Below are 12,660 nucleotides of genomic sequence, written 5' to 3' on the forward strand. Positions count from 1 at the left end.
ACATTTGCAATTCTCCAGTCCTCTGGCACCACCCCTGTATCTAAGGAGGCTTGGAATATTATGGCCAGTACCTCTGCGATTTCCTCCCTCAATTCCCTCAGCATCCTAGGATGCATCCCATCTGCTCCTGGTGATTTATCTACTTTATAAGTACAGCCAGCCTTTCTAATACCTAATTTTTATCCCATCAAGTATCTCCACTACCTCCTCCTTTACTATGTATGGCAGCATCCTCTTCCTTGGTGAAGACAGATGCAAAGTACTTGTTTAATACCTCAGCCATACCCTCTGCCTCCATGCAGATGTCTCCTTTTTGGTCCCTAATTGGCTCCACCCCTCTTACTACCCTTTTACTATTTCTATGCCTATAGAAGACTTTTGGATTACCTTTTATGTTGGCTGCCATTCTATTCTCATACCCTTTCTTTGCCCTTATTTTCTTTTTCACTTTTCTGATATATCCTGATTCTCAGTTGTATTTGCAACCTGACATCTGTCATACGTGCCCTTTTTCTGCTTCTTCATTTTCTCTCTCGCTTGTCATCCAGGGAGCCCTGACTTTCCCCCTAGTGGGAATGTACCCCAACTGTACCTGAACTATTTCCTCTTTAAAGACAGCCCATTGTTCCATTACAGTTTTGCCTGCCAATCTTTAATTCCAATTTACCCGGGCCAGATATGTTCTCATCCCACTAAAATTGGCCTTCCCCCCCAGTTAAACATTTTTACTCTAGATTGCTCCCTGTCCTTTTTCATAGCTAACCTAAACCTTATGATACTATGATCACTGTTCCCTAAATGTTCACCGACTGGCACTTGCTCCACTTGACCTACCTCATTCCCCAGAACCAGATCCAGCAATGTCTCCTCCCTCGTCGGGCTGGAAACATATTGATCAAGAAAGTTCTCCTGAACACACTTCAGAAATTCTTCCCCTTCCCTGCCCTTAAACAGTATTACGATCTCAGTCTAGATTAGGATAGTTGAAGTCCCCCATTATTACTACTCTGCAGTTCTTGCACCTCTCTGTAATTTCTCTGCAAATTTGCTCCTCCATATCTTTCCCACTATTTGGTGGTCTATAGAATACACCTAGTAGTGTAATGGCACCTCTATTATTTCTTAACTCTAGCCATATAGATTCTGTCCTTGACCCCTCCAGGACATCCTCCCTCTCCAGCACTGTAACATTCTCCTTGACCAATATTGCCAAACCACCTCCTATCTTTCCTGAACACTTTATAATCAGGAATATTTAATACTCAATCCTGTCTTTTTTTGAGCCAGGTCTCAGTTATTGCCACATCATCATATTCCCACGTGGCTATTTCTGCCTGCAGCTCACTTGCCTTGTTTACTACGCTTCGTGTGTTCACATACATACACTGTAAGCCCATCTTAGACCATCCTGTATTCTCTCTTAGTTTGACCCTCCTAATACCTTACCATTTCTTACTTTAGTGCTCTCTGCCTCTCCCAATCCTTTGAGCACTTTATTTCCCCTTTCTAATGTTACATCCTGGTGCCTGCCCCTCTGCCAAATTAGTTTAAACCCTCCCCAACAGAACTAGCAAACCTCCCTGCGAGGATATTGGTTCCGGCCCCGTTGAGGTGAAACCCATCCGGCCTGTACAGGTCCCCCCTCCCCCAGAACTGGTGCCAATGCCTCAGGGATCTAAAGCCCACCTCCTCCTGCACCATCTCTCCAGCCACACATTAATGTGTGCTATCTTATTTCTATACTCACTAGCACGTGGCACTGCGTGTAATCCGGAGATTACTACCTTTGTGGTCCTGCTTTTTAATCTCATTCCTAGCTCCCTGAAATCTGCCTACAGGACCTCATCCCTCTTTCTACCTATGTCGTTGGTATCGATATGGAACACGACCTCTGGCTGTTCACCCTCCTGCCTCCAAACCGTCGATGATTTCCCCCCAAAAAAAGAATGACGTCACAGGACAGCAAGTAGGTGATTGTTTGGTGAGTATTAAGGTTTTTTTCCTCTCTAACCTAGGACAGTGGTTTAAACTAGGACCGAGAATCTATAACGTACTGTATTAAATTTATAGCTTAAATAGTTAAACTATTTAATATAACTATAAATAATCATTGAATAAAGACTACCTAATCAAATAAATAAAATAAGGCTAGTCTAAGATATGGCAGGGCAGGTTGTGTGTCTGGCCTGCAATATGTGGGAGTTTGTGGATGGCGAGACTGTCCCGAGCATACACATCTGCAGGAGATGTCTCCATCTCGAATCTCACTGGCTCAGAGTCACTGAGCTGGAGTGCGAGTTGGAGACACTCTGACACTTAAGGGAGGGGGAGGAATTTCTGGACAGTTTTATCCAGAATACAGTCACACCCCAGAGGAAAGCACAGGTTCAGGAATGGGAGGGTGTGACTGTTAGGGAGTCGGGTAGCAGGGATTTACGAGAGGTTGAGAAGGAGGTCCTGCAGACACTGGTCCTGTCCAACAGGTATGATGTACTCGCTATCTGAGGACAAGTAGAAAGACTGCGGGGAGGACAGCCACAATGCAGAGCAAGGCACCGTGGCTCAGAAGGCTGTCCAAGGGAGGGAGGGGGAGGGTGGGGGGAGCAGAATAGAAATGGGGTAGTAATAGGGGACTCTATAATTAAGGGGATAGATAGCGTCCTCTGCAGCCAAGAACAAGAATCTCGCAGGGTGTGTTGCCTTCTCGGTGCCAGGGTAAGGGATATCTCATGGCGGCTGGAGAGGAACTTGCAAAGGGAGGGAGTAAATCAAGTTGTCATGGTCCATGTTGGAACAAACGACATAGGTAGGAACAGGGAAGAGGACCTACTGAAGGAGTTTCAGGAGTTAGGCTCGAAATTAAAAAGCAGGGTAATAATCTCTGAATTATTGCCCAAGCCACGTGCAAATTGGCATAGAGGCAGACAGATCAGGAGAATTAACACGTGGCTAAAGGGCTGGTGTGGGAAAATGGGGTTCCTTTTCATGGGACATTGGCACAAGAAGGAGCTGTACCAATGGGACAGGCTCCACCTGAACCAGGATGGGAACCTAGTGGAAAGGGTAAAGAGGGAGGTGGCAAAGGCTTTAAACTAGTAAGGGGGGAGGGGGAGGGATCTACAAGAAACGTAAGTAGCCTAAATATAAACAAACCAGGAAAAGTGAGCATAGGAAAGAATAAAACGGAGGATATTGATGGCAATTGAGCAAACAGTGTTATAGAACAGGAGTTTAAAAAGATGGTTAAACATAAAGGCCTAGAAATTCAGTGGGCTGCGCCACCAGTTAGCGCCCAAAGAGGGCACTCAGTGGCTTTAGCGCCACTGGCCACGCCTCCCGCGATATTTAGCGGGGCGCTAATGGCGGCGTTAGCTTGTAGCGCTGCGCCGCCACCGATGACGTCATTGGTGTGCGCAGCGCCCCGCTCCCGCCCCAATCGCGATATTTGGTCGCGCCCACCTCTAACGCCGGTCGCAAATCGCGACCGGTTCACAGGGCCTACCTGTGGCGGTAGTGGCGCAAATTAAGGTGGAGGTGCGGGGCGGCCATTTTTTCCGGTGGCCGCCTGCCAGCACCTCCTCGCGCTGCCCTCCCCGGCCTCCTGATCCACCCCCCCGGGCAGTGCCGGCTGTGTCCCAAAAGCCCGGCACTTCTCCTCGCTGTCGGGCTCTTTTGCTGGCACTCGCGATCGGTGATTGCGCTGGTGCAGGCCCCTCCCCCTTAAGGAGGGGAGGAAGGCCTGCAGTACAGCAGCGCGCCGTGCCACAGCATGTGGCGCTGTGGCGATATTCAGTTTGAGTGCCCCAAGCGGGACGCGGGGAGCCTCGAGCAGCGCCCAGAGTCCCTCTTGGGGCGCTCCCACTGAATATCGGGAGGGCGCAAGCGGCTCTGGCCGGAGCGCAAATTCCGGCGAGCTTGGCGCCCCAAACGCGGCGCCACCGAATTTCTAGGCCAAAGTGAGAAGAAATCCTATTAAAAATGAGTTAAACTGTATGTTCAGCAATGCACAGTGTCCGTAATAAAACAGGAGTGCTGGAGGCAATCATACATTGCGAGGAACCAGACGTAGTAGGGATTACTGAGACACGGCTACAGAAAAATCAGGACTGGGAATTAAACACGGCAGGGTATAACATATTTAGAAAAGATAGAGGGAAAAAGGGAAGGTGGAGTAGCTGTACTTATAGATAACATAATAGCTGCATCATTTATTTCTACTGCCATCAGCAAGACAAAAATAGAATCCATATGGATAGAGATAAAAGATATTAAAGGATCAATCACACTAATAGGCATAGTCGACAGACCACCTAATAGTGGAAGGGAGGTGGAGGAAGAAATATACAGACAAATTAGAGAAATTAGTAAAAAAACATAGAATCATCATCATGGGGGATTTCAACTACCCGATATTAATTGAACAAAAGAAGTAGGTAAAGGGGATAAGGGAATGGAGTTCCTACAATATCTACAGGACTCCTTTCTAACCCAATATGTAAAGAGCCCAACAAGGGAGGATTCGCTATTGGATCTAGTAATGGGGAATGAGCCAGAGCAGAAAATAAAAGTAAAAGTAGGGGAACATATTGGCAATAGTGACCATAATAGAATACACTTAATGATAATAGAGAAGAACATAAGTATGACAAAAAACAAGTTAACAGAGTGGAGAAAAGTACATAGACAGCAGAGGAGTGCATAAGAGAGAATACAAAGGGATTAGGAGAAGTCAAAAAAAACAATTCGGAAGGCAAAGAGGAACTATGAAATTAAATTATCAAGGAACATAAATAGTAAAACATTTTACAGGCACATCAATAAAAAAGGTTGGGATGGTAATAGGGCCATTAAGGGATAGACAGGGTACCACACATCTCTCACTCTCTCCCTCCCCCCACACGTCTCTCGCTCTCTGTCTGTCTCATTTCCATCTTCGCTCTCCCTCCCACTCCAACGGATCTTGTTGCAAAGCGTGGCCTGTACTGTTGGCCGCAACGGTGGGGTACTGCGCATGCGTGGCTCCGGCAAAAGGGCGCATGCGCAGAAGGGGATCGGGTGTGCATGCGCGGCTCCGCAATACTGCGCCTACGCAGATGGCCGCAAAGTCGGTGTTTTTAAAATCGGGCCACTCCCCCGCTCCAGCTGCTGTCCGGCTCTGCGTGGCAATTCAATTCAACTGTGCTGCAGCTCAAGGATTAGTGCGCGGGCGCGCAGTCACACACCTTAGAGGGAACAGTGCTTCCAACCCCAGCCCCTTTACACCCACACCACATTCTCCCGCTAGACCTGGTTGATTTCTCTGAAAGCTCGGTGTATGTGGGGCAAGTGACATAATTGGACTGGACAAAATCTGGAAGTCATGACACGGTCACCATTCACTTCATACCCAATAAACCTGTTAACAATCAGTGACCCACACAGCACAATTTGGCAGAAAGAAAGTCAGGAACTTGGGCGGTGAGGGCAGGAACTTGTTTGGGGGATGGGAGAAGGTCTTAACTCACGACGGTGAGCCGTGTCTGTTCCAACTGAGCTCGTCTGTCTAGAGTAGGCAGTCAGAATGGTTTGAATTACATTTTGCAAAGTCATTGATTACATAAGCAGGGAGGATCTGATTACACATTCCAGAGAAACTGCTGAGTGGGTCTTGTCCTTCAAGGGGACCAATCAGAACTATGGTGTTGCAAATAGACATGACTTTTTAAAAGCCCATCTCGTCAACCAAGCTTTCGGTTCCCCTCCTAGCCCCTCTCATCTCGCTTGGCATCCTTGTTCTGTGGTGTTGTAAAGTTGTTTGCATTAAAGGCCATGTTGATGCAATTTATTGTTTCTTTTGAAGCTCCTTTTCCAGTGACCGTTTGTAAAAAGAAAAGCACCTTCGTCAAAGGCAATCACGTTCACTCCCGATTATGACAAGATGCACAGGATCACTCCTTCCCCAACCCCTCATCCAACAGCTTCCCCTGCCATCTACCTGTCTCGATGGCTTGACTTGGACGGTGACGATTTTGTCCGGTTCTTGTGCTGCTTGTTCTTCTTTTCCTTCTTTTTCTTCTTTTCCTTTTTGCTCTTTTTCTCTTTCTTGTGTCGCTTTCGGCCTTCAAGCCTAGAGTGTGGGATCGACAGACTGTACTGAGAAACTGAGACAGTCACAAGCTTTCATCCAAACCCCATCTGTTCATCCGGAATCCAATCAGACACTGGCCCAGAAAACATCGCCACCCAACCACAACCTCCAAGGTAACTGCCCGACCAACCATACTTTCGAATGCCTTCTCAGACGCACCCTATCACAGTGTGTTATGCTTTCAGTGGTGCTGCATGAAAGGAAGAACTTCTATGACCTGGAGACATGGTTGAGGGAAGGGCAAGACTGGCAGCTCAATATTCCGGGGTACAGAATCTTCAGGCGAGACAGAGGGGGAGGTATAAGAGGGGGTGTCGCAATATTAATTAAGGAGTCAATTACTGCAGTAAGGAGGGATGATATATTAGCAGGGTCCTCTAATGAGGCCATATGGGTGGAGCTTAAAAACAAAAAGGGGGCAAGCACTTTGCTGGGAGTGTACTATAGGCCTCCAAACAGTCAGGGGGAGATAGAGGAACAGATATGTAGGCAAATCTCAGAGAAATGTGCAAATAATAGGGTAATAATAATGGGGGATTTCAACTTCCCCAATATTAACTGGGATAGTCAGAGTGTGAAAGGCTCAGAGGGTGTAGAATTCTTAAAGTGCATCCAGGAGAGCTTTTTGAGCCAGCATGTAGAAAGTCCTACAAGAGAGGGGGCGGTACTGGACCTAATTCTAGGGAATGTGGCCGGCCAAGTGGAAAAAGTGCTAGTAGGTGAGCACTTTGGTGATAGTGACCATAATATGGTAAGATTTAAGGTGGTCATGGAAAAGGACAGGGATGGGCCGGAAATAAAGGTTCTAAATTGGGGGAAGGCCGATTTTAATAGGATAAGGCAGGATCTGGCCAAAATGGACTGGGATCAGCTACTTGTAGGAAAATCCGCATCGGAGCAATGGGAGGCTTTCAGAAGGGAGATTGAGATCATACAATGGCAACATGTTCCCGTAAAGGTCAAGGGTGGTTCCAAAAACCACAGGGAACCTTGGATGTCAGGGGATATACGAGAATGGATTAGGAAAAAAAGGAGGGCTTTTGGTAGATACAAAAGGCTAAAGACGGAGGAAGCCCTAGAGGAGTACAAAAAGTGCAGGGGGATACTTAAAAAAGAAATTAGGAGATCAAGGAGGGGCCATGAAATAACACTGGCAAGCAAAATAAAGGAAAATCCTAAGATGTTTTATAAGTATATTAAGGGTAAGAGGATAACTAGGGAAAAAATAGGGCCCATTAGGGACAAAAGTGGCAATCTGTGTGTGGAGCCGGAAGATGTAGGAGGGGTTCTAAATGAATTTTTTGCATCTGTTTTCACTATGGAGAAGGACGATGTAGACATAGAAATAGGGCGGGGGGACTGTGATATGCTCGAACATATTAACATCGAGAGGGAGGAGGTATTGGCGGTTTTAGCTGGCCTAAAAATGGATAAATCCCCAGGCCCGGATGAAATGTATCCCAGGCTGCTGTGTGAGGCAAAGGAGGAGATTGCGGGGGCTCTAACACATATATTCAGGACCTCTCTGGCCACAGGGGATGTGCCAGAGGACTGGAGAACCGCTAATGTAGTACCATTATTCAAGAAGGGTAGTAGGGAAAAACCGGGGAACTACAGGCCAGTGAGCCTAACATCAGTGGTAGGAAAATTATTGGAAAAAATCCTGAGGGACAAAATTTGTCTCCACTTGGAGAGGCAAGGATTAATCAGGGATAGTCAACATGGCTTTGTCAAGGGAAGATCATGTCTGACTAATTTGATTGAATTTTTTGAGGGGGTGACTAGGTGTGTGGATGAGGGTAACGCAGTGGATGTGGTATACATGGATTTCAGTAAGGCCTTCGATAAAGTCCCGCACAGGAGACTGGTCAAGAAGGTAAGAGCCCATGGAATCCAGGGTGCCTTGGCACATTGGATACAAAACTGGCTTAGTGGCAGAAGGCAGAGGGTGATGGTCGAAGGTTGTTTTTGTGACTGGAAGCCTGTGGCCAGTGGGGTACCACAGGGATCGGTGCTGGGTCCCTTGCTGTTTGTGGTCTACATTAATGACTTGGATATGAATGTAAAGGGTATGATCAGTAAGTTCGCGGATGATACAAAAATTGGTAGGGTGGTAAATAGCGAGGAGGGTAGCCTCAGTCTGCAGGACGATATAGATGGGTTGGTCAGATGGGCGGAACAGTGGCAAATGGAATTTAACCCGGAAAAGTGCGAGGTGATGCACTTTGGGGGGACTAACAAGGCAAAGGAATACACAATGAATGGAAAGACCCTAGGCAAGACGGAGGGTCAGAGGGATCTGGGTGTGCAAGTACACAGATCCCTGAAGGCGGCGGAACAGGTGGATAAGGTGGTAAAAAAGGCATATGGGATACTTGCCTTCATTAGCCGAGGCATTGAATATAAGAGCAAGGAGGTTATGATGGAGCTGTATAAAACACTGGTTAGGCCACAGCTGGAATACTGTGTGCAGTTCTGGTCGCCACACTACAGGAAGGATGTGATCGCGTTAGAGAGGGTGCAGAGGAGGTTCACCAGGATGTTACCAGGGCTGGAGCGCTTCAGCTATGAAGAGAGACTGGGCAGATTGGGTTTGTTTTCCTTGGAGCAGAGGAGGCTGAGGGGGGACATGATTGAGGTGTACAAAATTATGAGGGGCATAGATAGGATGGATGCTGAGGAGCTTTTTCCCTTAGTAGAGGGGTCAATAACTAGGGGGCATAGATTCAAGGTAAAGGGCGGGAGGTTTAGAGGGGATTTGAGAAAGAACTTTTTCACCCAGAGGGTGGTTGGAGTCTGGAACTCACTGCCTGAAAGGGTTGTGGAGGCAGAAACCCTCAACATTTAAGAAGCATTTGGATGTGCACTTGAAATGCCATAGCATACAAGGCTACGGGCCAAATGCTGGAATATGGGATTAGATTAGACAGGGCTAGATGGCCGGCGCGGACACGATGGGCCTCTATCCGTGCTGTATTACTCTATGACTCTATGACCACAGGATGCCACAGGTGCTTCTCAGCCAACTAAATACTTCTGAAGTGTACTCACTGTTGTAATGTAGGAAACGCAGCAGACAATTTGCACAAATATTGGCCAGGACACCAGGAGAACTCCCCTGCTCCTCTTCGAATAGTACCACGAGATGTTTTACATCAACCCGAGAGGGCAGACAGGGCTTTGGTTTTAACATGTTATTCGAAAGATCGCACTGCCGACCCTGCAATACTCCCTCACTATTTAAGTGTAGTGGGACTTGAACCCGCAACCTTCCTCCGTGGCAAGAGGCACTGAGCCAAGGCTACCACTTAGCCCTAGGTGACCAGCAGACAATACATTCTGATTGATTACACTCACCAAGATGCCATGAACCACATCTGCACATTGTCACAGCTGTCTGGCAATGACCACAGGGTTCGGGTCAGCAGACGCACAGCTGTCATGTTGCTATGCAGCATGGGGCTGGAACACACAGCAACAGTAATGGTCAGCTACGGCCTGAAGCTTGGTTCCATCTCCTTCCAGGCATATTGCAACATTGACCTATGGGTGCTGGGCTGCTCGGTTATGCGGCTGCAGACTCATAATTTGCACCTTAGATTTTCTTTCCTTGTCTCTTCTCCGTCCCCTGCCCCTTCAGCAGGCTGCTAATAAGTGGAGTAATGAGCCTTTTAAAAAAAAATTTTGTTCCCCCAACAGTCCCCTTTAATTGCCTTGTCCCTTTACATTTCACTTGCACGCTTACCACTGGAGGGCTCCCTGCAACCGTCTCAATGAAGCGATCCAAATGAGATGAAAATTAGGTTTAAACCACGCCAACAGTAGAACATTGGTACAGGAGTAGGCCATTCAGCCCCTCGATCCTGCACCACCTTTCAATTAGATCGTGGCTGATCTGTACCGTAACTCCATTTATCCATATCCCTTATGTAACATAACTATTTATCTCAAGCCCAGCCTTTGGGGGGGGGGGGGGGGGGCGGGAGGTGGTGTTGGGGAGAGAATTCCACATTTCCACTACTGTGTGTATGTGCAAAAGTGCTTCCTCATTTCACTCTTGAATGGCCTGGCTCGGATTTAAAGATTATGCCCCCTTGTTCCGGATTCCCCCAGAAAAAGAAACCTTTTATAATTTTAAACACCTTGATTAGCCTCAACTTTCTAAACTCAAGGGAATACAACCCAAGTTTATGCAACCTGTCCTCACAATTTAACACTTTAAACCCCAGTATCATTCTGGTGAATCTGCACTGCATCCTCTGCAAGGCCAGTATATCCTTCCTGAGCTACGGTGCCCAAAACTGTACGCAGTACTCCAGATGGGGTCTGACCAAGGCTCTGAACAACTGAAGCACCATCTCCTCCCCTTTGCATTCCAGACCCCTCGAGATAAAGGAAAACTTTCCATTAGCCTTTTCCATTACTACAGGTTACTACACAAGATAAGAGCTAACGGGTTGGGGGTTATATATTAGCATGGATAGAGGATTGGCTAACCAACAGAAAACAGAGTCGGGATAAATGGGACATTTTCAGGTTGGCAAACTGTAACTAGTCGGGTGCCGCAGGGATCAGTGCTGGGGCCTCAACTATTTACAATCTATAATAATGACTTGGATGAAGGGACCGAGTGTAATGTAGCCAAATTTGCTGATGATACAAAGATAGGTGGGAAAGCAACTTGTGTGGAGGACGCAAAGCATCTCCAAAGGGATGTAGATAGGCTAAGTGAGTGGGCAGGAATCTGGCAGATGGAGTATAATGTGGGAAAATGCGAGGTTATCCACTTTGGTTGGAAAAATAAAAAAGCAAATTATTTAAATGGGGAGATATTACAAAATGCTGAGGTACAGAGGGATCTGGGGGTCCTTGTACATGAATCACAAAAAGTTAGCATGAAGGTACAGCAAGTAATTAGGAAGGCAAATGGACTGTTGGCCTTTATTGCAAAGGGAATGGAGTATAAAAGTAGGGAAGTCCTGTTACAACTGTACAGGACGTTGGTGAGACCACACCTGGTGTACTGCGTACAGTTTTGGTCTCCATTTTTAAGGAAGGATATACTTGCATTGGAGGCAGTTCAGAGAAGGTTCACGAGGTTGATTCCGGAGATGAAAGGGTTGTCTTATGAAGAAAGGTTGAGACTATACTCATTGAAGTTTAGAAGAATGAGAGGGGATCTTATTGAAACATATAAGATTCTGAAGGGGCTTGACAGGGTAGGTGCAGAGAGAATGTTTCCCCTCGTGGGGGAATCTAGAACTAGGGGACATAATTTCAGAATAAGGGGGCACCCATTTAAAACGGAAGTGAGGAGCAATTTCTTCTCAGAGGGTCGTGAATCTTTGGAATTCTCTTCCCCAGAGAGTTGTGGAGGCTGGGTCATTGAATATATTTAAGGTGGAGATAGACAGATTTTTGAATGATAAGGGAGTCAAGGGTTATGGGGAGCAGGCAGGGAAGTGGAGTTGAGGCCAAGATCAGATCAGCCATGATCTTATTGAATGGCGGAGCAGGCTCGAGGGGCCAAATGACCTACTCCTGCTCCTACGTCTTATGTTTTTATGTATTACAGCAACTTCAAGAAGAGTCGAGGAAAGAAACAGGGCAAATAAAAACACAGCGACCCTGACCACTGGTCAGCTGTTGGCCATCGCTGGCCTCTCACCTCACAGTCTCAGGCTCTCTGCTCTCCCTCTCTGGTTTCCGCTTCTGGCTCGATGACTCGCCAATGTCATCAGCTTTGTGGTGCTGTAACAAGAGAGGAAAGAATGTGGTTACTGGAGAGAAATAGAAACCCGAGAATGCTGGAAATACACAGCAGGTTTGCCGATAATACTGATAATAAGGCAGGTTGAACGTTTGGGGCTGTAGTCCTGTGCTGGAAATCTGCTAATCAAATTCTCTCCCAGGTGCCGTCAGGCCTACCCTCCATTTGGAGCACTTTCCTGCTTTCATTTCGGATTGGTCTTACAGCTATATACATTCCGTCAGAACAGTAACGCTGCTGAAATGCATCCGACAGGTGAACAGTGCAATTTATTTCAGGGCTCCCATCTTGCAGGAATTCCCAGAGTTCCCGGGAAAGTGAGCTTCTGTATGACTGTGATTTTCAAGTGTTCGTTGGGGACCTTCCCCAACTAATACCATCATACCCTGCAGAAACCCCTGAAAATACAGGCACGGCCCCCCTGAAAATACAGGCACTGTCCTCCTGGGGATCCCCTGAAAATACTGGCGGAGTCTGGGAACCCCCTGAAAATACTGGCAGTCCTGGGTACACACACACCTGAGAACAGTGTGTAAATACCGACACACTCCCTAGGAGCACCCGCCAGTGTCAGGACACTCCCAGTAACCTCCTGCCAGTATTGGCATGCTGGCAAGGACTCCCTGCAAGTATCAGCACACTCCCTAGGAGCCCAGGCAGTATCGGCACCCTCTCAAAGACTCCATGTCTTCATTTCTGAAAGGCAGCATCAGCTTCCCAAAGCCGCCATCGCAAAAATTAGTGTGTATCAGAAACGACATAC

General features: G+C 47.2%; 1 protein-coding gene across 1 annotated transcript in view; it reads right to left on the reverse strand.

Moving 5' to 3' along the window:
* The window catches only part of c7h1orf35 (chromosome 7 C1orf35 homolog), a 41,602-nt gene that overhangs the window by 4,109 nt on the left and 24,833 nt on the right, over window positions 1-12,660 (reverse strand). Inside the window, exons 6-7 of the mRNA XM_085992526.1 lie at window positions 11,796-11,878; window positions 5,975-6,106 (exon numbers count right to left, since the gene is read on the reverse strand). Coding sequence (XP_085848652.1) covers window positions 5,975-6,106; window positions 11,796-11,878 — 215 coding nt within the window. The remainder of the gene's footprint in view (window positions 1-5,974; window positions 6,107-11,795; window positions 11,879-12,660) is intronic.

Source organism: Somniosus microcephalus, chromosome 7 (assembly GCF_052327205.1).
Source record: "Somniosus microcephalus isolate GS21.2 chromosome 7, FLI_Smic_1.0, whole genome shotgun sequence".
NCBI lineage: Eukaryota > Metazoa > Chordata > Chondrichthyes > Squaliformes > Somniosidae > Somniosus > Somniosus microcephalus.